At 42.7% G+C, this 25,782-nt stretch overlaps 1 protein-coding gene across 1 annotated transcript in view; it reads right to left on the reverse strand.

The window, feature by feature from the left end:
* GRIK5 (glutamate ionotropic receptor kainate type subunit 5) overlaps positions 1–25,782 on the reverse strand; it is a 137,269-nt gene that overhangs the window by 111,242 nt on the left and 245 nt on the right. The window contains exon 2 of the mRNA XM_069948870.1: positions 2,735–2,899. Within this exon, the coding sequence (XP_069804971.1) occupies positions 2,735–2,899 (165 nt within the window). The remainder of the gene's footprint in view (positions 1–2,734; positions 2,900–25,782) is intronic.

Below are 25,782 nucleotides of genomic sequence, written 5' to 3' on the forward strand. Positions count from 1 at the left end.
TATGGTGTACAAGGATTGTTTTGAGAAAAGACCTCCAGCTCTTAGATTACCAGTCATTTATATTGTACTTTCATGTCTGCCTACAACTCCCTACAAAAGCAAGTCCACCCCAATATGGATGCCTATTAAATGAAGACCTTGGGGGAGATTTATCAAACATGGTGTAAAGTGAAACTGGCTCAGTTGCCCCTAGCAACCAATCAGATTCCACCTTTCATTCCTCACAGACTCTTTGGAAAATAAAAGGTGGAATCTGATTGGTTGCTAGGGGCAACTGAGCCAGTTTCACTTTACACCATGTTTGATAAATCTCCGCCAATGTCTCTTCTCATTACCGATTGCACCTAGACCAGCGAGCCCATGAACAGCCACTATTCACAAATTAAATGGTCCTAAGCTTTCAACCAGGCTGATATATTTTTAAGACATCAAGAACAATTCTTGTGTGAAAATTTAATGTCTACGACCGGCTTAAAACAATTTTTTTTCCCTTTGGTGTCAAAGATGCTTCCTCTAGTGTCTGGTTCTCAGCGGAGTACTTTAACAGACTCTGAAAAAGACAGTAAGAAGTGAATGAAACGTTGCTGCACTTAGCTCCTTCCCTGTTGGCAGCTGCAATGAATTGTCCTCCACTTCTTGTTTCTCTCTACAATAAATCAGTTTATTGCAAAGAAGCTCCTGGCGCCCTTTTTATCTCTCTTACATTTATAAGAAAAGATCTGCTAAAGTGACCTGCCTAGTGACTCCCAAAGGAGAAAATGACGGCCATTCCAGGATGCCCATAGAAGAGATGGTAGATGCGTGCCATCTCTATTAGCTGGGTCTGGAGTGTCATTGAGGGGCCTTCAGGGAATTCATGTGCTTCAAAAACATACAGGAACACCATCTGCTTCCCCTTATACTACTTCACAGTGAAATACATCACATCACCTCCGAGGGCTTTATACACGTAAAAGCATAAATACCAAATGTTGATTATAGATTCTGTTTATATTCAGCACATGTGCCGCCGACACTGAACCATTTCATGTTTTTGGCGAATACATTATTCTTCGGGAATTATGGAAGCAGTCGATCCACGGTGTATATTATTCATGGAGTCGGAATTTTACAATTATTAGAGGTTCTTGAACAAAAAAAAAAAAAAATTGTACATTATCATACCTTTTAATAGAGATGCGTTATGGGTGGCGGAGGCCCCTGAGCAAAAACGGGGAAAAAAAATGTCGAGGGCTTTTATGTCAGCTTTGGGACCTAGACCCTATGAAGTTTATGGGTTTTACAAAGACAACAGAGACAGTGATTCAGATTAGATCAGGTTTGTGTGACGGAACCTTTTCAATTTCAACCAACTTGTGTGTCTAGGGCCTTCTGATTTTTCTTCAATGACAAATGTGGAAGTTAAGAAGAGGTTGGAACTTGGATTATAACATGCCAGATTCTTAAAGGGGTTATTCCATTAGGGTAAACTTTTTATATATCGTTGCAAGAATATATATATATTGCCACACTGTCCTCCTATGGGTCTCCGGGTCCCCCGCTGAACCCTCCCACCACCAAAAGACGGGCAGCCCATTCAGCCAATCTCTGGGCACTGTGCTGTCCCGTCACAATCAGTAATTTTCTGAACGAGTTGTCACCGTCAAGGGCAGTCCATATTGGAAGTGGGGACGGGAGCGTTTGGCAGAGGGCCCAGAGACCCATAGAAGAACACCAGAGGAGCATAGCAAGCTAAGCATAGCCTCTCATTTTCTATATACTGTACTTACAACTAGAAGAACACCAGGGGAGCATGGCAAGCTAAGCATAGCCTCTCATTTTCTATATACTTACAACTCTCTATATAAAAAGTTTTCCCTAACCAAATAACGCCTTGAGGCCCCTGGGCTACAAAAAAAAAAACAAAACTATATGGCTTTTTATCCATTCTGGGGACCTGGACTCTATGGGGGACATTTACAAAAGTCCACCTGAAGCATACGCCAGGGAGAAGATGGCAATTTGCCCCTTCTCCCTGGCCGTACGCCTGCCATATCCCCCGCTTGCCTGATGGGTGGGCAAGTCGGGCTGGGGGGGCGCTGCAAAGCACTGTAAGGCATAAGTCATGATCCAAATCTACACCTGCTGAAAAAAGTGTAGAATTGGTATGACGGCGCAGAGGGCAATTCGGCCAGGGAAAAAAGAGGGCGGTGCCTAATTTAAGACTACGTCGGTCTTGATAAGTCCCTCCCCCCCCCATGAGTGTTACAAAGAAAGCCATGGTACATCTCTTGCACTTACTGGCCAATGGTAAGTATGGACGGAGGAATGGATGGAGGTTCACTATGTAGTGGGGGTATCTGAGCACATGCCCTCCTTACAGTTTAGCCCTGCTTTGCTAAAGAACTATTTAAAGTTTTAAAAAAGTGTTTAAAAAATATATTTTTCCATACAGTATTTTTAGGATGAATTGGGATAAAAAGCCCTGGGAGTACAACTCCAGTCATGTTTCTAGTAAGGATGAGTGACACCTATATTGGCCACAATGTCACCTTCCACTGGGGTGATCACTAATCTTTTTCAAACTCCCAAATAGCAAATCTGCTAATACACGGTCATAGTACGGGTTAAGATATTAGGAAGAGCCCGGCACTCACCAAGTAGATTATGCTTCTTTATTGTAGTGTAGCAAACATATGGTACATATAGTACGGGTTAAGGCTTAGGTTTTCTTTAAGTAATGTCAAGCACTCACTTGTATCTGTAGTCTCGTACTGGCTGTCCCTTTGCAACTCAAAGATCTCCACCTCTACACGACCACTGGATGATCCTTGCGTGTGGCTGTTAATGTGTTCCCGAGCAAGAGCCAACGCCAACCTCTCGCCTCGACCACAAACAGTCTGATCGTCAAGGATTGCAGCTGTAAAAGAAGAAATGCACTATTACTGATAGCGTATAAAGAGTATAGTAAGCAGTGTAGACAGCTGCCTGCATGAAACAAAGAAACTCTCCTGTATATGTTTTTTCTCTCAGGCCTTAACCTTGATGCCCTATTCTAAGTGGGGTCTGAATTAAGTCAGGGCGCATTATACACATATTTCTTTGTTCACATTGATCGTCTTTATTGTTTACAAAGATAAAGCGCCCCATTCATAAGGCTGGCTCTGACTGGTACTGCAGCTTATTCTATTTAGTCCCCAACAAGAGAATGGGGCAAGCTCTGGAACCATGCAAGACTACCCATAAGAACAAGCCCCGGTATTAGTATACACAATAAAGAACAAGCGCACAACAATCCCCCTTGTTCTAATGACTCCAGATTTCCAAAGTCAGGCCCTTCCCAGCTAAACACTCATGGTCCACCCCAACGATTTCCAGCTTGTGTCTCTCCAGCTTTTCTATTACATGTAATGACAAGAATTAAAGGGGTTTTCTGGTTATAACAGATTAATGGCTTATCCACAGGACTGGAAATCAATCACTGATCTGGGGGGGTACCAACACTTAAGAACAGGGTCAATGGTTCCCTTCACTGTTTACTGGTGAGGCCTGGTTCATGTGAATAGGAGCGGAGCTGCATTTACGGGCCACAGCCACTATACAGTGACCGCTGCTAACTGCTTCCAGCCCTGCTCACTGTGTAATGGGAGGCTGGGTGCGGGTGTCACCACCCTATTGATCAGTTATCAATCTATTCCCAGAAAACCCCTTTAATGCCAATCATACAGCACACTGCAATCTTATCTATGTTTGCAATGTAATTGGATAAAACTACCATCGGACCACTTTAAATCTTATAACTATAACCTAGATTTACAGCACTAGTCTCCATTTTTTAAATTAAAACCAAAGAATCTGCTTTTTTTCCCCAGACACAGCTCCGCTCTTGTGGCAGTAACAGGTATTGCAGCCGTGTCCTATTCTAAACAATTGGAACGAATTAAAATTCACCAAATGATAAAGATGAAACCATCACAGTCTTATTGAGGAGGCGCATGTTGTCATATAGTAGAGAATAAGGGACCGTCTCAGTTCACAGGAGTGAAAAATGAAGCGGGCGACTGTAGGAAGGCTGGGATGTCACATGAGACCTAAACGCGACCGTGTTCTTACATGAGCTAGAGAAAAAAGCGAGCTTCATTACATGGGACAGATGATGAGAATTCTATTACCAATGCATGACAGCATCAAAGAACCTGCAAATGTTGCCTTCGAAAGAGTTGATAAAGCATTGTCAACTAAGCAAAAACTTTCATTGTAAATAATGAATGTGAGCTAAGGATGTTATATCAACAGAATGGCAGAGACTCAAAAACAAGAACATTTAACGGAGGATTAAAAACAAGCATTATAACCAGGGACTAGAAATGAGAGTGTTACTACAAACAAGTGGGTGGATCGGAGAAGTGCGGCACAGCAGGAGAATTGTGCTTCAATTAAGACTATGAAGATCATCAAGGCAAAGGAGGACTGGAAAATCCAAAAACATCACAGCTAGAGGCAAAAAGTTCCAAAACTACTCGAGAGTTCTCATGACTAGTAAATTATATATTCCCTTATGCCGCTATCAAAAGCGCCTAATTTGTCGTATTGTTGTGCGATGTATGATTTATTGCACCCATTCAGTGGAGTGTAACTGTGCAACTTTAAAAAGTTTCAAAGAAAAAATATTTCTGTAAACTTTATTCCAGCTAAGTCCTGTCCTCAACATCTGCGAAGATGCAAAACTGGCAAATAAGGTGGAAAAATGGAAGAAAAAGTGTTGCAAATAACAGGGTTTTTATATCTGTAGAGAATGGGATTGATGGTGCTTAGTGACTCAGTGGGGTTTAGCGGAGGTGCTGAATAGTTCGGGTTCAGCAATGTTCTCCGAACCGGAACACTGAGCATTTGACTCCCTGCGGCGGCAGGAGTCGAATGCCGTATCCATGTATATCCAACTTTTGCAACTGTGGGGAGTCAAATTCCGAGTGTTCAGGTTCGGAGAACATTGCCGAACTGAAACCGTTTGGCATCTCCACACTAGTACGTAGTATAGAATAGAATTGGTATAACTGGTAACTAGCAAAAAATAGGATTGTTATGACTGGTGGCTAGTATAGAATGGGATTGGTATAACTGGTGACTAGTAGAAAATGGGATCGGTATAACTGGTGACTAGTAGAGAATGGGATTGGTATAACTGGTGACTAGTAGAGAATGGGATCGGTATAACTGGTGACCAGTAGAGAATGGGATTGGTATAACTGGTGACTAGTAGAGAATGGGATTGGTATAACTGGTGACTAGTAGAGAATGGGATCGGTATAACTGGTGACTAGTAGAGAATGGGATTGGTATAACTGGTGACCAGTAGAGAATGGGATTGGTATAACTGGTGACTAGTAGAGAATGGGATTGGTATAACTGGTGACTAGTAGAGAATGGGATTGGTATAACTGGTGACTAGTAGAGAATGGGATCGGTATAACTGGTGACTAGTAGAGAATGGGATTGGTATAACTGGTGACCAGTAGAGAATGGGATTGGTATAACTGGTGACTAGTAGAGAATGGGATTGGTATAACTGGTGACTAGTAGAGAATGGGATCGGTATAACTGGTGACTAGTAGAGAATGGGATTGGTATAACTGGTGGCTAGTAGAGAATGGGATTGGTATAACTGGTGACTAGTAGAGAATGGGATTGGTATGACTGGTGACAAGTAGAGAATGGGATTGGTATAACTGGTGACTAGGATAGAATGGGATTGGTATAACTGGTGGTTAGTAGAGAATGGGATTGGTATAACTGGTGACTAGTAGAGAATGGGATTGGTATAACTGGTGACTAGGATAGAATGGGATTGGTATAACTGGTGACTAGGATAGAATGGGATTGGTATAACTGATGACTAGTAGAGAATGGGATTGGTATAACTGGTGACTAGGATAGAATGGGATTGCTATAACTGGTGACTAGCAGAGAATGGGATTGGTATAACTGGTGACTAGGATAGAATGCAATTGGTATAACTGGTGAGAATGAGTTAATAAAATAAAAAAACGGTATCAAATAATATATCTAACAAGTGTGATATGACCACAGTGCAGCTCTCAAGCTTCTTTCCTGTAGCATGTGATAAGTTCAGCCCATGTAGGAGCGGTCTTATATCTGCACCAGGGCTGCTATTTGTGCATACACTGTCTAGGGTTTGATTTGCAGGGGTGGAGTTACACTTATGCAATATTCTATAGTTGGAAACCCTGGAACTTGTCCAAACATTGAGGAACTTTATGTTTCATTGGGTTAACACTCAGTGCGGCTAAGGCAGGACAAGGATAAAGAGTCAATCAAAAGAGGTTACATAGTAATGCGAAGGTGATAAGACATAAAAACTCGGGGCTCACTATCTAGCAGGAGTCAATATACATATTAGCATGGACATTGTCTCTCGGTAAGAGCCAGCATAAGCATACAGCAAAGCCAGTGCTCTGACTACAAAACAGGACAAGAAAACTGAACATCCAATTTCTATGCAGATCACCAGACCATGAAGGTAGAAGTCAGTGGTGCAATGTACAATTATGAGTTAAACAATAGTCCATTGACAAAGCAGAAGTGACTGTGGCTGTAAACAGGGGCTTTAAAGCTCGGAGGGTACCGTTATCAGGCAACTTGCTGAGATACCACACAAGGCTTAGATAGACTCTACCCAATACAAAGAGAGCGAAGAGATAAACTCAAGAAAGGGCTTCGAAAATTTTTAGAAAAAAAAAAAAATTGGTGTAACTGATGCACGGAGGGGAATAGGCGTCCATCTTCAATATTGCTAATATTTCCAGAAAGATGGTGTCTTGTCTTCCCCCTTTCTATCCATTGACACACGGTCAGATTCCCCGGCATTGTTTGCTGTCTCGGTGGATAGGGGAGGCCCTGCTCAGGTGCATACCAGTATGTGGGACCGACCTGCAATCTGCGCCCACATACTGACTCTCTTCAGATATGCTGATATCCATCCAATATAAGACGTCCAGATCGAACCTATACTCCTGAGAGGGTTACACGGACTCCACTGCATTTTTAACCCCCCCCCCCCCCCCCATGAACTAATTTACTATGAAGACCTGAGTTTACCCATTCATAAATATTGGTGAGGGACCCACTAAGCCAGTATTCACACCATCAGGGTCCTTCAGCGCTTTGAGACTTACCGTAGACTTCTTTTGGTTGTGCACAATGTAATATTGACACAATGGTCCCGATTTATTAAGGCTCTTGTGCCAAAATCTGGTGCATGTTTAAATGCCATAGTAGCCAAGTAGATGCGTCACAGCCTATGGCTGTATTTCTTTTTTTTTTCAGGCAGCCTTAGGGCTACATCCAACTTCTTCAGCCACCAGTATTCATATGCCGAACAATCAGAATCGAGCAAGTTGTGTTTATCATATTTAAATCATATTTAAATATGCTGGTGACACAGGGTTCCATTATAGATGCGTGGTGAGGGAGCAAAAGAGGTAAGTATGGCTTTCCTAGCTTCCCCCCCCCCCCCCCCACACACACACACACATACACCCCCCTATTACTGTTGTTCTTGCAAATATAACACAATCCTCCACCAAAAGACATTGAGCATACTACTGGTGCCAACTATCGGAGGCAGCATCCTTCTAGATAATACTTACCTCTTAAGGAGCTGTGAAACACGACTGGCAATAATAGCCAAGCCCGCATCTCTCCCAGAAGGAAGCATTTGTACAAGCTGTATCGCTCAACTTACTAGAGTTGAGCAGACTGAATCACGCTGGGGTTCATCGGAACCTGAGGGTGCAGCATTTGATCAGCGGTGGTGGCTAAAGTTGTATGCAGCCCTAGTGAGTTCTGGCCGTATCTATGTTTTCCGGGGCTCCCTATTGCTGCATCCAATTTCAGCAACCACCGCTAATCAAATACTGGATTGGTAGAACCCAAGCGTGCCTGAAGTTATTGCAGAACAGGGCACTGACTCAGTAGCAGTTCCTACTTTAGGGTATGTGGGGTTTTACAGGCCATGCAAGCTACATTCTGAACAACATACAAAACGTATGGATACTATCTCCAATAGGTGGCATTAGTGAGTAAGCTCCCTTCATTCTGGAGAGCTACATTGCATACTTCTTTTCCAGTGGGGCATTGCATTGTCTATAAGACTCCACATGTCTGTACTAAAAATTACACAGAAATTAGTAAAACAATTACAGGTTCACAACTGTTTGCAAGATCTAAGCTTGCTGTCAAAAAATGAAAACAAATTGTTATCCAGCCTTTAGCAGATACAAGTACCCAATATTATAAAGTAAATGGCACACAGGGGTGGAGGGGGGTCCTAGATTTTGCATTGGGATCCCTTACTATTAAAAAAAAAAAAAAAGTAAAGTTTTCCAATACTGCTGTATGTCCTGCAGGAAGTGGTGTACTCTTCCTAGTCTGACACAGTGCTCCCTGCTGCCACTTCTGTCCATGTCAGGAACTGTCCAGAGTAGCAAATCCCCATAGAAAACCTCTCCTGCTCTGGACAGTTCCTGACATGGACAGAGGTGGCAGCAGAGAGTACTGTGTCAGACTGCAAAGAAATAAAAATACCTCTTTACGTTTCTGAATTTCAATGAATCAGAGAAGGTAAGAGCTAAAAGCCTATTATATTATACATTAGCTTCATCTGCAGCAAAGGAAATCACTGTAACCTGGAAACGTCATGTAAGACAATATAACAACCAAAGTCACAATACTAAAAACATGACACAGGTACAATGAGCATCAAAGTGACCGGCGTACAGCTAACATGGCATGTAGACAATGCAGGGAATTGGCATGAAAGAGAAAACGGCTTATGACTTTAAGTCGATTATTTTTCTTCCCTTTTTGCCGGTTATTATATGTTCTGTCTCCACTTCTAGAATTCTAGTTAGTGATCGGGGACACAAAGCTGAGACCTTTAGCAAGTTGGCAACTTCTTTGTTTTGTTTTTTTTGTTTTTATTTTCTTTTAAATCTAAACAATAAAAGGTAAATTAGAGGAATGAGTCACGGATCAACACACCGAGGTCTCGCTGGCGTCTAGACGGAGCGAACATTACAGTAAGAAAAGAGTCTCTCCATGTTAAAAGGGCTGTATACCCTGTCTTGTTTAAATGCTAATCCCTACCTTAGCTGGAAAGCTCCGGAAGGATTTGCCCTTTTACCGTCCTCCTGACAGTCTTTAAACTTCATTATTTGTCCTCAGGCTCCCAGTCTGCAGATTACTCTGAAGAACCTGGAAGTCTCACTACAGTCCTCAGGAGAGTCAATCTCACCTTATACCAACAAGCCAAAAATGTCAGCTAGGCAGCTCTCTCACTCCGGCTTTCACTAATATTGTATTGCAGATAAATCACCTTCCTTCATAGTTACGATGGTGAGACAGCTAAGTGGGTCTAGGGTCACTTGGTCTACGGTTACTTGGGCACTTGTCACGGTAGGACCCACCCCGGACAGTTTGGCGGAATAGATAAGCTAGAGTCCAGTGCTTCAGTAAAATAGAAGTTTACTGGCAGTAACCATAGTGCAATACAAAAGAATACTGGTGGCAACAATATAGAACCAGTAGTTACAATCTTGTAATAACTAAGGTGCTTGTAGTTGAGGTAGAGACCAGGTGCTTGTAGTAAGAAGGTGCTTTGCAGTAGAGAGAGGAGAGGGATTGCCAGAGAGACCCTGCGCAATATATGGCTGGGTTCACACTACGTATATTTCAGTCAGTATTGCAACCAAAACCAGGAGTGGATTAAAAACACAGAAAGGATCTGTTCACACAATGTTGAAATTGAGTGGATGGCCGCCATATAATGGCAAATATTTGCTGTTATTTTAAAACAACGGCTGTTGTATTGAAATAATGGCCGTTATTTACTGTTATATGGCGGCCATACACTCAATTTCACCATTGTGTGACCAGATCCTTTCTGTGTTTTTAATCCACTCCTGGTTTTGGTTGCAATATGAGGACCACAATACTGACTGAAATATACGTAGTGTGAACCCAGCCCTAGAAGTGTACTCTGTCGGAACAGTAGAGGTATGTTGAAAAATAGAATAGAGAATGCTCTTACTCACAGATGACTTCTAGGCTTGACCGCCTAATGCCCCTTGGTTGCAAGCTACCCGTCCTAGGTGGGTAACACGAGCCCCAGGCCTTGTTACTGTGGTTTGCTTAGCTGCGTTCCTTTTAGACTGGGATCTGTCTAACCCTGGCTGTGATTGGTGGGCTGTGTGTGTGTGCAGAAAAGAGAGAAAAGGAGATAGGCTAGAGAAAGGTGGGAAACCTGCACCTGTGAGTGGTCAAAAAGGCAACACATGACACATAACGGTTAACCCCCAAAATACGTCAGCTGTGCATTAAACATGTTATATAGAAACAGTAGTGCCACCTAGTGGGAGAAAGGCTAGTTACAGCGGACACCTCATCCCACTTGTGGGAGCCCAACAGGGCCAGATGCAGCTAGAGACAACCAGTTTTTTCTGTATTCCTACTAGATCTACAATACAGTGCTAAACACTACAAAGGGAGAAGGTTCTAGGAACATCCTGACCCACGCGATGAACCAGTCTAACAGTAGTGCCACCTAGTGGGAAAAACGCTAGTTACAGCAGACATCTCATCCCAGTTGTGAGAGCCCGAGAGCCCGATGCAGCTAGAGACAACCAGTTCTTTCAGTATTCCTACTATATCTACTATGCAGTGCTAAACACTGCAAAGGGAGAAGGGTCTAAGAACATCCTGACCCACGCTGTGAACCAGTCTAAAAATGCAGGGCAGTATCCTGATACACAAGAGGAACTAGCCTGGATAGGACAAAGCTACCAAGGAAGGTCTACGTCTCTAATCTCGCAGTACAGGTAACTGGGACAGCCCCGAGAGCTTAGTTTCACCCAGACAACCAAGACTGGGGCTTGTATCACCCTATTAGGACAGGTCACTCGACACTGTAGGGCACAAGGTGGTAAGACCAAAGTCTATACACAAGTACAAGTAACTTCTCACTCTAAAGTATGCTCTACGTTCCGGGAGAGTACATTGCTATATTGGGTTAGGACTCCCTCAACAAACTCTTCTCCTCTACTCTACTGTCAACTCCTCAAGCACCTCTGCAACTACCTCTCTCCTCTACTCTACTTCTTCAAGCACCTCTGCAAGTACAACCAAGTGAAGCACTAAAAGTTTATGCAAAGATTTGTCTATTCTGTGTATGGTGTAAGTGCATGGTACTACTAAGAGACTGCACAATAAAGCTGTTATATTTTTATATCACTGGGACTCAAAGGGCCTGGTCCTCTGGAACAAGAGACCCTCTTTTGAAGCTTCTCTGCACATCTATCTATCTATCTATCTATCTATCTATCTATCTCCTATCTATCTATTATCTATCTATCTATCGCTTAGAATTCACCAAGCAGACTTCTGAACATCGGGTTAATGTCTGCCTCTCCCCTCGCAGACATATGACAAGACTCTACTTCTACTCTACTCTAATTACCAAAGTCGTATGACATGAGGGATTCGGTAGGAGTGAATCACGTCTCTCGCTGTACTTTTCAGACCCGGCTCAGGCCTCGGCTCTGTACGGAGAGAACAGCTACGGGTGATATGGGGGGGGAGGTTCGGCAGATCCTTTGAAGCTTTTCATCTCTTTTCTTTATTCAGGATTTATTACATTTCTTTCTTCTGGGTTTTTTGATATGTTAATTTTCACAAATTGTAGAGTATTAAATGTATGTCTTCTTATTACGGCTTTTATGAGGAGATCGGGAGAACACAAAACATACAAAAGACACCCCACTCTTGTAATAACCTCTGTGCACTGCCTCTGCCTATGACAACTGCTACAGCCCAATTACAGGAACATCTTCAAGGCACCTTCCCTGCACTCCTCTGGCGGGGACGCCCGGCAATGACACACTGGGGGCACACAGTATTATTGGACATGACCCTTCCCACAATAGGAAGAAACTGCCCTCACACTTAACCAGTTTTGGTCCTACTTCATTACTTCTAACTCAGATACTGTAACTTCCCGTTTCATCTACAGTGGATACAGCCGTGTTCTTATTTAAAGGGTTTGTCCATTTTATACAATCACTTTTTGTTAGGAAGGTCCCTTGAAAATAAGATGATAATATCCCAGTATAATCTGCTACAATCTGTAGGGAATAGAGATGAGCGAACCTGGAGCATGCTCGAGTCGATCCGAACCCGAACTTTCGGCATTTGATTAGCTGGGGCTGCTGAACTTGGATAAAGCTCTAAGGTTGTCTGGAAAACATGGATACAGCCAATGACTATATCCATGTTTTCCACATAGCCTTAGGGCTTTATCCAAGTTCAGCAGCCCCAGCTAATCAAATGCCGAAAGTTCGGGTTCGGATCGACTCGAGCATGCTCCAGGTTCGCTCATCTCTAGTAGGGAATCCAGCAGGGAGTGTTTACTTTCCCTGCAGCACTACCAGAGGAGAAATAAAACATTACATGGTGCCAATTAAAATCAACGGGCTGTCCACTAAATACATGGGTGGGCTGTGCCCCAGCTAAAAGATTAGGGTCACAAACAAGTGACTTCTCGCTATAAAATAATAATAGGGTAGTTAGAAATGTGTTTTCTTAACTACTGAAAACCTTAGAATAATTGAAGGGATAATAACCTAAGGTAGAATATATGTTAAATCATCCCCCTTCCCGGAGACCAACAATTCATTCCACGCTTGTTATTACTGCAGTCCCCCGAAGCTGCTGATTTCTGCCGAAGACACAGAAAACCGCGTAAGAGCTGTTCTCCCCCCCCCCCCCCCCCCCCCCCTCTGATTACCGCTCCTGGCATTGCATAGCGAAGAGACAGACGGCCAGGGAAGTTGTTTACATAAGCCGTTTTGGTGGGGGGGGGGGGGGGTGAAGAGAGCAGCTCTCATGCGGTTTTCTGTATTTTTAGCAGAAAGCAGCAACTCAGCACTGGTGGAAGGAGGCTGAAAATAAATTACAAGTATGGAACAATTTTGACCAGGTGGAACACCCCTTAAATAATTACAAGACGCAAAATAGGGATGGAAAATATTAGACAACATATTAGAATACCTCAAAACTATATTGAAGGGGTTATCCAGCGCTACAAAAACATGGCCACTTTTCCCCCTACTGTTGCCTCCAGTTCAGGTTTGATTTGCAATTAAGCTCCATTTACTTCAATGGAACTGAGTTTCAAAACCCCACCCAAACTGGAGACAACAGTAGAGGGAAAGTGGCCATGTTTTTGTAGCATTGGATAACCTCTTTAAAGGGGCACTCTGGCAAAAAATCTTTTTCTTACATACCAACTGGTGTCAGAAAGTTATACAGATTTGTAATTTACTTCTATTTAAAAATCTTAAATATTTTAGTATTTATCAGCTGCTGTATGTCCTGTAGGAAGTGGTGTATACTTCCCAGTCTGACACAGTGCTCTCTGCTGCCACCCCTGTCCGAGACAGGAACTGTCCAGAGCAGGCAAGGTTTTCTGTGAGGATTTGTTTCTGCTCTGGACAGTTCCTGACATGGACAGAGGTGGCAGCAGAGAGCACTGTGTCAGACTGGAGAGAATACACCACTTCCTGCAGGATATACAGCAGCTGATAAGTACTGGAAGACGAGATTTTGAAATAGAAGTAAATTACAAATCTAAATAACTTTCTGAAACCAGTTAATTTGTAAGAAAAAGATTTTTCCTGGAGTACCCCTTTAAAATAGTTTTGGGGGATTCTTATATTTTGTCCTAGCCCAATAGATAGATAGATAAATAGATAGATATAATAAAAATAATTATGGGAATTCAGTGAGAATCTAATCTTTACATTTTGTGACATTTTTGTAGGATTCTTCTAAATATAATCAAGTCCTCTGCTGTTATAAGTATAATTACTATGATATCATTGTGGGGAACGTTTCAGGTGGTAATGAATTCACCTCGTAAGCGTCTTCTACAAATCTTACCCTAACATTTTAGTAGTCTACAGTGGACGGGCGTGAAAGCTTTCTAAGTAAAACTCATCTAGAGGATGTAGGATTTTTCATAAGCGTTACCCAAGGAACAGCATTGTCCTCAGTCCAAAGGACTGTCATGGGGAAAAAGTATATTGTGTTGGAGCCAATATGGGATCCTAGAGAGTGCTTTTGGAATCGGGCCAGAAATGTTGCTCTGCAGAATGTATCGTGCTCAGTCCAAAAGCAATTTTAGAGAGAGTTCATTAAGTAAGGACAGAAAGCACTCCAAAGACGGGGCTAGTTATCACGACACTTCCATCATAGACGGGCTGTCTCTGCCAATAGGATGTCCGGGCTTACCTAGCATGACAATAAATGTCATTACGCTACCAAATATCTTATCAGCTACAGACAAGAATCGTGACTAGAATATACTGAGCATTAAAAGGACTTTATGTAAAAACAACTGTAGTATCAAATGTGCTCACAGGGCTGGATTATGACTGGTATAGGCCATGGGACCTGAACTGGTATAGGACATGGGACCTGAGATTGCTTAGGGGTTCGGACGTCCGAACCCCCCAGCGATTTCCATATCTGCCCTCGGCTTCTATGTTATAAATAGAGCCGCGGGTACGGCACGTGACCAGCAGCTCTTTTCATTCCTATGGAGCTGAGTAAGCATTCTTTTAGCTTACTTGTCTTTTTCCAGCGGCTCTATTCATTTCTATGGAACCGCCGGAGAGAGCTGAGTACAGCATTCTTCTGGCTTACTTGGCTTTTTTTCGGCATCTCCATAGGATTGAACAGAGCTGTGGGTTACATGCCTTACCCGCAGCTCTATTCATAACACAGAAGGGGGGGGGTAATACGGAGATGGGCGGGGGGTACGGAAGTCAGACCCCCCTGCAATCTCTTACTTTTCCCCAAGGAGAAAAGTTAATTTTGCCCAGAAAACCTCTTTGTGTAATTTGGCATATGTATTGAGAACCTTCTATGGAATATCGGAAGTACATAAAGTTTTTTTAGTCCTCTAAACCACAACAGTCCTATCTTACCAGTTAAAATGGTTACCTGTACAGGTCGTATTCATATACTAATCTGGCCAAGATTTGGACAGTAATAAATTAATTTAATATAATCATAAATAGCGCATGATATAAATATTCATCAACAAAAGATAAAAACATATATACGCATTCCTATAGTTATCAAAAATGAGGATTAATACATGGAACATTAAATAAATGCACATAAAGGTTCAATACACAGATAAATAAATAAATAGAAATAAAAATAAAAAATAAACAATAGAAAAATGAGTCAAAAAAAAAAAAAAAAAAAAAAAAGGTCTCTTTAAAATGAGCGGTACCGCTGGGTGCCGGCCGGTTGCGAAGTAATATTGCTTATACCTTTAATTGTAAGCTACTAATTCCACTCTAGTTGCAGTTCAGTTTAGAGGGTGGTCTTGGACTTGTAGTCCTTCCAGGTACATATCAAGACTCGGACTGATAGTCTTTTTTAACGTGTTTTACAGACACCCTTTTTAGACTAATAGTCCTCCCGAGTCATCAAAGTGTGGTCTGCTTTGTTAGATCAGTAATGATATTTTACGCAAACAGTGATATCAGACACAAACTTATGGCGTTTGTAGCGCCTCTCACCCGTCCAGAGGTGGCTGGTGGTATCGCTTCTTCCCTCTCTGCTATCAGCTCGCAACGGCCGGATGAGGTTAGCGGCTAGTGTAGCGATCCCGCAGCGCGTCCTCGTGGTTCTGAGGATACCTTCGCGGGCAATGGTACAGCCTCGATCTCGTCACAGATGACTCCGTCCGGGACAGGGTGGTAAAGATGGTTGTGGTATTCCAAATGGCAAGTGTCCAGATGGTACAATACAATCGGGGGGCCCCCCAGAGGGACAATGGGTCAAGAGTAGGTCCCAAAAAAAAAAAAAAAAAAAGAGGAAAAAATAATGTTCGGTTTAAAATCACAATAACTAATCTGATGTAGCATTAGTCTGTATAATTGCCATACGCGTTTCAAGGTTCTCAATGTTTAACCTCTTCGTCAGTGGCGATGATGCTAGCATCATCGCCACTGACGAAGAGGTTAAACATTGAGAACCTTGAAACGCGTATGGCAATTATACAGACTAATGCTACATCAGATTAGTTATTGTGATTTTAAACCGAACATTATTTTTTCCTCTTTTTTTTTTTTGGGACCTACTCTTGACCCATTGTCCCTCTGGGGGGCCCCCCGATTGTATTGTACCATCTGGACACTTGCCATTTGGAATACCACAACCATCTTTACCACCCTGTCCCGGACGGAGTCATCTGTGACGAGATCGAGGCTGTACCATCTCGCGCGAAGGTATCCTCAGAACCACGAGGACGCGCTGCGGGATCGCTACACTAGCCGCTCACCTCATCCGGCCGTTGCGAGCTGATAGCAGAGAGGGAAGAAGCGATACCACCAGCCACCTCGGGACGGGTGAGAGGCGCTACAAACGCCATAAGTTTGTGTCTGATATCACTGTTTGCGTAAAATATCATTACTGATCTAACAAAGCAGACCACACTTTGATGACTCGGGAGGACTATTAGTCTAAAAAGGGTGTCTGTAAAACACGTTAAAAAAGACTATCAGTCCGAGTCTTGATATGTACCTGGAAGGACTACAAGTCCAAGACCACCCTCTAAACTGAACTGCAACTAGAGTGGAATTAGTAGCTTACAATTAAAGGTATAAGCAATATTACTTCGCAACCGGCCGGCACCCAGCGGTACCGCTCATTTTAAAGAGACCTTTTTTTTTTTTTTTTTTTTTTTTTTTGACTCATTTTTCTATTGTTTATTTTTTATTTTTATTTCTATTTATTTATTTATCTGTGTATTGAACCTTTATGTGCATTTATTTAATGTTCCATGTATTAATCCTCATTTTTGATGACTATAGGAATGCGTATATATGTTTTTATCTTTTGTTGATGAATATTTATATCATGCGCTATTTATGATTATATTAAATTAATTTATTACTGTCCAAATCTTGGCCAGATTAGTATATGATTACGACCTGTACAGGTAACCATTTTAACTGGTAAGATAGGACTGTTGTGGTTTAGAGGACTAAAAAAACCTTATGTACTTCCGATTTCCTCACTCGCTCCTTTCTAGGTAAGGGCATTTTTTAGTTTAACCTCGACCTATACAGCGATAATTGTGAGCTGCACCAATATATTATACTATTCCTTCTATGGAATATGTCATAATGAGCCGTTAGGGAAACATATCACTGATCTCAGGGAGACCAGTCGAAGATAATGCAGTCAACTGCTGGTTAAAGAGCTCAATGCAGTGAAATCTTAGGCGCATTGCTCCCTGGGAAACATGAATATGCAAAAAAAAAGAGCCTGTGGAGTCTCATTTAAGAGTCTGGAAACACAGGACCAGCCAGGTATCTTTCCGGGAAGCACCCAGCCAAAGGGTGGCTGCTGTAGGGAAACCACCAAAATCACCACATTAAGTGGCCCTATCAGTCAATGTAATGATAAGGGAAAAAACATCCACAGAGAGCTGTTTCGGGGTGTTGCCCCTCATCAGTGTGGAGTAGGATTCTGGCTAGGTGGGAGCAATGCCTAGTAGAGCAATACGGGAAACAGATCACTGATCTCAGCAAGACCAGCTAAAACAGCAGGTGACAGTGCTATCTTTGGCTGATCTCCCTGAGATCACTGATCTGTTTCCGTTATGGCTCTACTAGGCATTGCTCCCACCTATCCAGAATCCTGCTCCACACTGATGAGGGACAACACCTCGAAACAGCTGTATGTGGATAGATACCTGGCCTTGGTTTTTCCCTTGTCATTACATTGACTTATAGGACCACTTAATATGATGATTTTGGTGGTTTCCCTAAAGGAGCCACTACTCGGCTGGGCCCTTCCCGGAGGGATATCTGGTTAGTCCTGTGTTTCAAAACTTTTAAATAAGGCTCCATGGGCTCTTTTTTGCATAATGAGCCATTAGGAATAGAATGCTTAAAGGGATATTCATATCCTCAACATTTAGGGCACATGTAGAAGTATCACAGACTGTGGGAAGAAAGGTTGGTTGTGACTAATACTCAATGATTCGTGCAGCCATTTTCCTTATGCCAAAATGGAGGGGGAGAGGACATTTCTTGGTGATAGATTGGAGTATTCCTTTAATTACTGTATTTTCCTATAATAATACATATTAAATAGAAGAATCTAGTAAAGGTTGTAGTTTGCATGGCCTTGTGAGTGACATTAAATACACGTCGCAGAAACCAACAGCAATATGGAAGCAAAGATAAATACACACAAAGCAATTAATCCTACATTACCCGAGCTCCATGAATGAGTTTATTGCCAGAGTCTGAGCTGCAACGAGAGCTCATTGCATCAGATGAGCGAGCATACACCGAAATGATGTACACAGCACGGGCCCTGCCTGCCCACAGATCTCTCACTAGCTGCTGCTCTTTAGGAAACAGCCAGAGGAAGACAAATAACCGAAATTAGGCCAGCTTCTCCAGTTTGTCATGAATCTCCAGGTGCTTTCGAGACCATTATCTCCTCCAGCACCCCCCCAAAAAAACCGAGCAGGAAAATAAAGCAAGGCCAATATGACACGACCAAGGGACGGATCACAAAAGATTAAGGACCAATCTGAATCATGGAAATGAATCAGAGTCAAATCGGAGCAGATTGCCGAGCGCAAGCAGATGGAGAATAGCTGCAGCCTTCAAAGGCTCCTAGCAGAACAGACCGTATAGGTCTCCCTATCTAGACACAGGAGCGTTAATCAATAGATTAGTCATTCTGATGGACAGTTCGGTTTGGTCCCCTAGGGCGCAAAATGTTCACTTCAGTGAAATCTTTGGCAACTTGACACCCCTCTGTGATTTCAGCCATTTTGTGGAATATTGAGCTTTATCAAAGCACTAGGACATCACCGAGACACGAGAAACATGGCACCAATTTTATATGACTGATTTATGGCCAATACACTGGATGCAGTGCCGTGACCCTAAAAGGAACAATGATTATATGACATATCGGTGCAGAGTAAGCTGTATATTTCGAGAAAACTATCATGATGGATCTGTTCGGTGTTAAAAGGCTTTAGGCTTTGATTGACCGAACCTACAGTTTATAATATCGCCCAAAAATTTGTAAGCTCTATAAGAATAGAACATGAGCTAGCGGCAACACCCACATATGCATAATTGGTATATGCCAAGTGTATTCTATTCTCATAGTAGAAACACAGCAACGTTCGGAATTTGACTCTCCAAAACCAAGATGGAATCAATCCTATACTAGAGAAGGATGTGTCGTCTTCAACCCTGATTCTACACCAAACCTCTCACCCTACCATAAGCCCTATTAACACAACTCCAGGAGGAGGGGTATCTTTCCCCTTCCTTTAAAGGGTTATCCAGCACTACAAAACCATGGCCACTTTCTTCCATAGACAGCCCCACTCTTGTCTCCAGGTTAGGTATGGTTTACAATTATGCTCCATTAACTTCAATGGAACTAAGTAGCAAACCTGCACCCAAACTGTAAGAAAGTGTAGTGCTTGATAACCCCTTTAAGGCCGTTTTACAATTTAGAAAAGTTGACCAAACTTAATGATTTTGGCACAACCAGCCAACTATCAAATGTGTATGAGGCCATCCCTACTCTCCAGAACAGCTGATGTCAGGAGAGAGAAGGATAGGGAATGTTGGATTTAAACTGCCCAAACCATTTGTTTTCCAAGTGATAATCCTCCGCCAGAGTTGACTGACTGGCTTACCTCTCATCTTCGCATGAACGATCAGCCAAGCCAACTCTTAATGTGTATTGGGTGAATGGAAAGGGAAGCTGTTGGCTGAATTTGGTTAACAGATACTAAAAGTGTTTAGAGGCCTGGAGGAATAGGATTTCCTCAGTAAGAAAGTTATGGATGTAGAGGTTTCCCATGTTCTGAAGAACCTTTAAAAAAAAGCCTCAGGTCCCGTTGGTCTATTGTCTACATATTAGAAAAAAAAATCTGTTCTACACTTGCCCCCTACATCAAGACATATAATAAATGACTTATAATAAAGTTATGAACCATGACCTCAGAATTCCTAGATGCTACGATTACTGTGATTCTCAACATGCTACATCGCGATGCCAAGATCATAGCTATCAGTTCCTTCCCAACCTGATCAACAGAGGTAGACTGGTTGCCCCACTGGGACGTCTCCTATACTTGTCTATATTTGTCTTCTCATGCAGAGGCAAAAAATTAGTTTAGAATGAGACATCTGTTTTCAGTCAGTCAAAACAAATCTGAATCAAAAGTGGCCCAGTTGCCCAAAATGTTTTTGAGTTACATTCCCGGGTCGTAGATGTCACTTTTTTAATATTTATCCTGGACAGCCAAGGCAAGGTGCCCAACAGCACCATTACAATATGAAATATCAAAGAAGAGAAGTAAGGCTACGTAGTAAGCCTTGGAAAAGAGAGATCTGTCAAATTTTAGGGAGAGTTTAAAAAGAATTGGACCAACCAAACTGATTTGTTCATCTTTAATAATAACCTTGTCATAAATCACATGGGAGACTTTATAGTCCTAAATAGTTTACACAGTTAATAAGACTGAAAAAAGAGTCCATCAAGCTCAACCCTTTTTTTTTCTACGACTACTGTTTGTCTTGTTTTGACTGCATTTTCGCGTTGGAAGGGAACGTCGACCAGTTGTCACCAACCACCTAGAATGCAATAGAAAAATAGGTAGGAACAAATGGGAGCCTAGCACTGGGGCTTACTGTCCTGTCTTCCCTACCTATCCACCCTAGATCTTAACAGGCAGGTGCCGATTGCCCCATCACAGGGAGAAAAATTCCTTCCCAATGCCCTATGAAATCCAGTGCCCATAATGTGTAATATTATATTTCATACATGTGGGTTGAGTCTTACCTAGCTGTCTCTAACATGAATATCTACAGAAATTACATTACTCTCTATTCACAGGACTCCTTTTTCATATACAGATGAATTTGCTATAAGGTTCCTCTGCCATCCAGCCTCTCACTGGTGATGCGTCTGTTTCACAGTCCCCCCGAGGGATGGAAATGTAAACTTTTGTCGGTAGAAGAATAAAAGACGTAACCACCTCCTATTAATAAAGGATAAGTTAATGGACATCTCCTATTTCATAAATAAACACTAACCGGCCTCAAGGGAGAGCTTTTGTTTCTGACAAATTTCATCAATTAATAATACATTGCCTCTCGGTAGGCCAGCGCCCATCCATAGCTCATCTGAGCGGATAATGGTATACTATTATAATTCAAATTGTCTTAAAAGTAAGTGAGGGAGGAGGGGGAAACATGTCAGGCCATGTGACCAACATAGCAGCCATTTTGAATGCTGCCATCTTGGATTCATCTGCCTTAATCTCTGTACTGTGAACTGCATCTCTTGTTTGAGACATCCATAAGGCAGACGAATCCTAGATGGCGGCATTCAAATTTGTTGCTATGTTGGTCACATGGCCTCGCCCCCTCACAACCTGTTTCCTTACCTTAGGGACACCCTGTCGATCAAAAAGGAATAACCACAATATCTGACATTTACAATAAAACTCTAAACTCCCTTGTATGATTTTATAGTTGAAGGATGAGGGTATCCCAATTATCCATGACAGAGGGCATAACTAAGAGAGGGTCCACAATCTCAAGAATAGAACCCCAAAATCTGAACAGAGGTCCATGCATGAGCTCCACTGTTCTATAAATTTTCTACTGAGCCACTGAAGATGCCAAGATCTCCATTGGTTCCATAGAGAATTAATGGATTGGCGGTGTGGATGTGTGACCTACCTCTCCATCCATCGGGAATCTAGCAGTCCCGTCAGAACTCGGTTGCCTGGTCAACTTTAAGCCTGCATGGGGCAACTCTGAGGATCTCTTTCGGTTTTGACCCCTGGCTAGTTATCTGACTTTGGCAGTGTATTCTGATTTGTGGCATTTACATACCCGTTTGTATCTGACCAGGACTGGTTGACCATGCTCACCTCCTGATGGCCCCAGCATGTTGCAAGGTAGCAACCGTCACCCAGTTGTCACTTGCCGCGTAGGGCAAGATCAGGAAGAAGGCAGGTACAGAGGCTGTGGGCGAGATCAGACCTCACCCTTAACCCCTTTCCCCATTCTCTAGATTGTTGGGGGCTTCACAAGTCGTACTTCCCCATAATCTCTTAGTTATGCCCTCTCCTGTAGATACTGTGTTTAGGTGTAGCATCCCACTACATGTTTTTTCTTCTTTCTTACACCTAGGTAAAAGTGTTTCTATTCAGTGTCACAGTTAGGAAAGTAAGCTGCTGTACCTTACTCCAACCACTAGGTGTCACATTCTCCCACAGCACAGCGGCAGACAAATCCAGGTTTAGCTACACACACACCTCCCTCTATAGTCTGCACTTCCTTTGGTTTTAGTTAGTGCCTGGCTTCAGGCCAGGCTGGACGTGCTACACCTGTTCTCCAGCTAGTGACCCAACCTTAATGGGTTGCTAGACAAGGGAGTCTCCCCACTTGCCTACGCCATGAATGTACTTAGACATAGGACAGTCAACCACCTAAAGAAGGGAGAGGTACACTAAGGCTGTACCTGCAGTAGAGCACAGTGCAAGTTAGCCGCTCTCTACTGATTTACGCTAGGCTGAGTAGGTAAGAAACTACTAGCTAACTCCACTCAGTTACAAAAGACCTGGGACTGGTACTACCTAATTAAGATGGAAACCCGACACTGAGGGGCAGAAGACGGTCATATATGCAGAGATCATATTTATATACGTGAGTATGAGGGTCACTACAGAACACCATAGAAACACTTCACCTCATCCTGGCAGAGTACTTACTAAATTAGGCAGCGGTCTCTCCTACCTGGTCCCTGACACGTTCCACTGTTTATTCTTCTATCAACTCACCTATTTGCCTGTTCCTATTGCTACTGTTGATTTTTGCCCTACCTGAGCACACTGTTATTATTGCACTGAAATACCTTCTTTAAGTAAAGTTTAGACCTTGTTTAAAGTGGGACTCTGTTATCTCTACCGCTGCACCTGCACCTGCACTCCACATCTCACCTCTGTCCTAACCAAGGTCTGATTGCTGTGTGTTCGGAGGTAGGTGTAACCACTCCTGGCCACTGTGACAAGTAGACCCCAAAACACCGGAGCCCAACACTAGTCCCAGCAACCCAGGCCACAGCATTGGGCATACATTGTCAAGACAGAAATACCCATTTAAAGGGTTATTCTAAGACTAAAGGTTATTTCCTATACACAGTATAGTGTTCTTTCCAGTCTGAAGAGCAGGAGAGGTTTTCTATGGGGATTTGCTGCTGCTCTGGACAGTTCCTGACATGGACAGAGGTGGCAGCAGAGAGAACTGTGTCAGACTGGAAGGAAAACACCACTTCCTGCAGGACTTACAGCAGCTGATAAGTACTGGAAGACTTGACATTTTTTAATTGAAGTACATTACAAATCTCTGACCCTTTCTGACACCAGTTAATTGGACAGGCATTTTATTTGTGGTGAACAACCCCTTTAAGGACACCAGCGTAAAACTATAAGGGCCTGGGGCATATGTATAATCTTGCAATATTTTTACCATAGACTATTCAATCATTTTTATAGTAGATGTATATATCACGCTCCATCAGAGACCCCGAGCTCAGGTTCTTTAGAGTTATATGGAGTTATATGGTTCTCTTCTGCCATTGCCTTATGGGTAATCCGGTCCTCGTAGCCTGACTGCGCTTTGACGTGTAAGAAATAGACTGCAGATAGCGCGGTAAAAGTTAATGAATTTGGCAGCATTACTGATGTATGGGACTTGTGTCCTCTGTGGAGGCAGCTAAAATAACATCTTTGAGGATAATCAATAGGGTAAATCAGACAGGAGAACAATTGTATAATAACTTTAACCCCTGGAAGGAATGAGAGAAGATGCAGATGTATCTCAGCCCCTCTCGGTATATACTCAGGAGGTCATTCAATGCAAATCCAGCATTTTTACAGCGTGCCCTAGCAACCTTTGGCAATCTGGCTGATGAGCATCTGACGGGTGCCAAAGACATAGCTGCCAAAACTGGGATATAATTTTCACAGACACGTTGCCACTATGCCAAAAGCAATTATACATCAGATATGGGTTGCACTCAGTGTAGGCACGGGTTATCATCACATTTTATTGTAACTCAGAAAATTGTGCATTGTCCACCCCCAGTGCACTAGAAGAGAAGGTAATGGCAACTGGGGCCAATTCATCACCCCCTGTGTGCCTACAATGCAGTTCCTATGAAGAGTGAAGAGCTTTACAGGTTCTCCCCGGGCACAAGGTCTACTGTGATAATCTGCTGCAGCTGAGGTGTGTGTTATAATGTTCTGCAGCAGCTGAGGGGTGTATAATGATGTTGTGCAGCAGCATAGGTGTGTATTATAATAATCTGTAGCAGCTGAGGTGTTTGTTATAATGTTCTGCAGCAGCTGAGGGGTGTATAATGATGTTGTGCAGCAGCATAGGTGTGTATTATAATAATCTGTAGCAGCTGAGGTGTTTGTTATAATGTTCTGCAGCAGCTGAGGTGAACATTATAATGTTCTGCAGCAGCTGAAGTGTGTGTTTTAATGTTTTGCAGCAGCTGAAGTGTGTATAATGATGTTGTGCAGCAGCATAGGTGTGTATTATAATAATCTGTAGCAGCTGAGGTGTTTGTTATAATGTTCTGCAGCAGCTGAGGTGAACATTATAATGTTCTGCAGCAGCTGAAGTGTGTGTTTTAATGTTTTGCAGCATCTGAAGTGTGTATAATGATGTTGTGCAGCAGCATAGGTGTGTATTATAATAATCTGTAGCAGCTGAGGTGTTTGTTATAATGTTCTGCAGCAGCTGAGGTGAACATTATAATGTTCTGCAGCAGCTGAAGTGTGTGTTTTAATGTTTTGCAGCAGCTGAAGTGTGTATAATGATGTTGTGCAGCAGCATAGGTGTGTATTATAATAATCTGTAGCAGCTGAGGTGTTTGTTATAATGTTCTGCAGCAGCTGAGGTGTACATTATAATGTTCTGCGGCATGTTCTGCGGATGTTATGTAGCAGATGAGGTGTATTATGAGTTTCAGCAGCAGCTGGGGTATGTATTATGAGTTTCAGCAGCAGCTGAGGTGTGTACTATGATGTTCTACAGCAGCTGAGGTGTATATTATGAGGTTTTGCAGCAGATGAGATGTATTATGAAGTTCTGCAGCAGCTGGAGTGTGTACTATGATTTTCTGCAGCAGCTGAAGTGCGTATTATGAGGTTCTGCAGCAGCTAAGGTTTGTACTATGAAGTTCGGAAGCAAATGTGACCCTGGGCCCTATAATACACACTGCAGCTGCTATAGCACCTCATTGAAGAGACAAGGAGACATACATGCCAGTCAATCAATGCTTGGCACAGAGAAGGAACTTCCTATGACAATCATCTATGACAGACGGCCTGTGCAGATTTACTTAACCAAATGGCAAAAATGCAGCGAGCGCGTGTTCTGCAGGAGGAGTATCTATGCACGGCCGCTCATCTCTATGATCATCACATCCCGCACCTCTCACGCCTCTGATAATTTTGTGCTAACTACTCTCCATTATTGAGCTGCATAGTGACATCCCGGGATTGTGCATTCTCCGGTGCAGTGTGTATACCTCCACAGGCCAGTCTTTTAGTTACACATTCATCATTATTAT

The sequence above is a fragment of the Dendropsophus ebraccatus genome, chromosome 12, assembly GCF_027789765.1.
Source record: "Dendropsophus ebraccatus isolate aDenEbr1 chromosome 12, aDenEbr1.pat, whole genome shotgun sequence".
In the NCBI taxonomy this organism is placed as follows: Eukaryota; Metazoa; Chordata; class Amphibia; order Anura; family Hylidae; genus Dendropsophus; species Dendropsophus ebraccatus.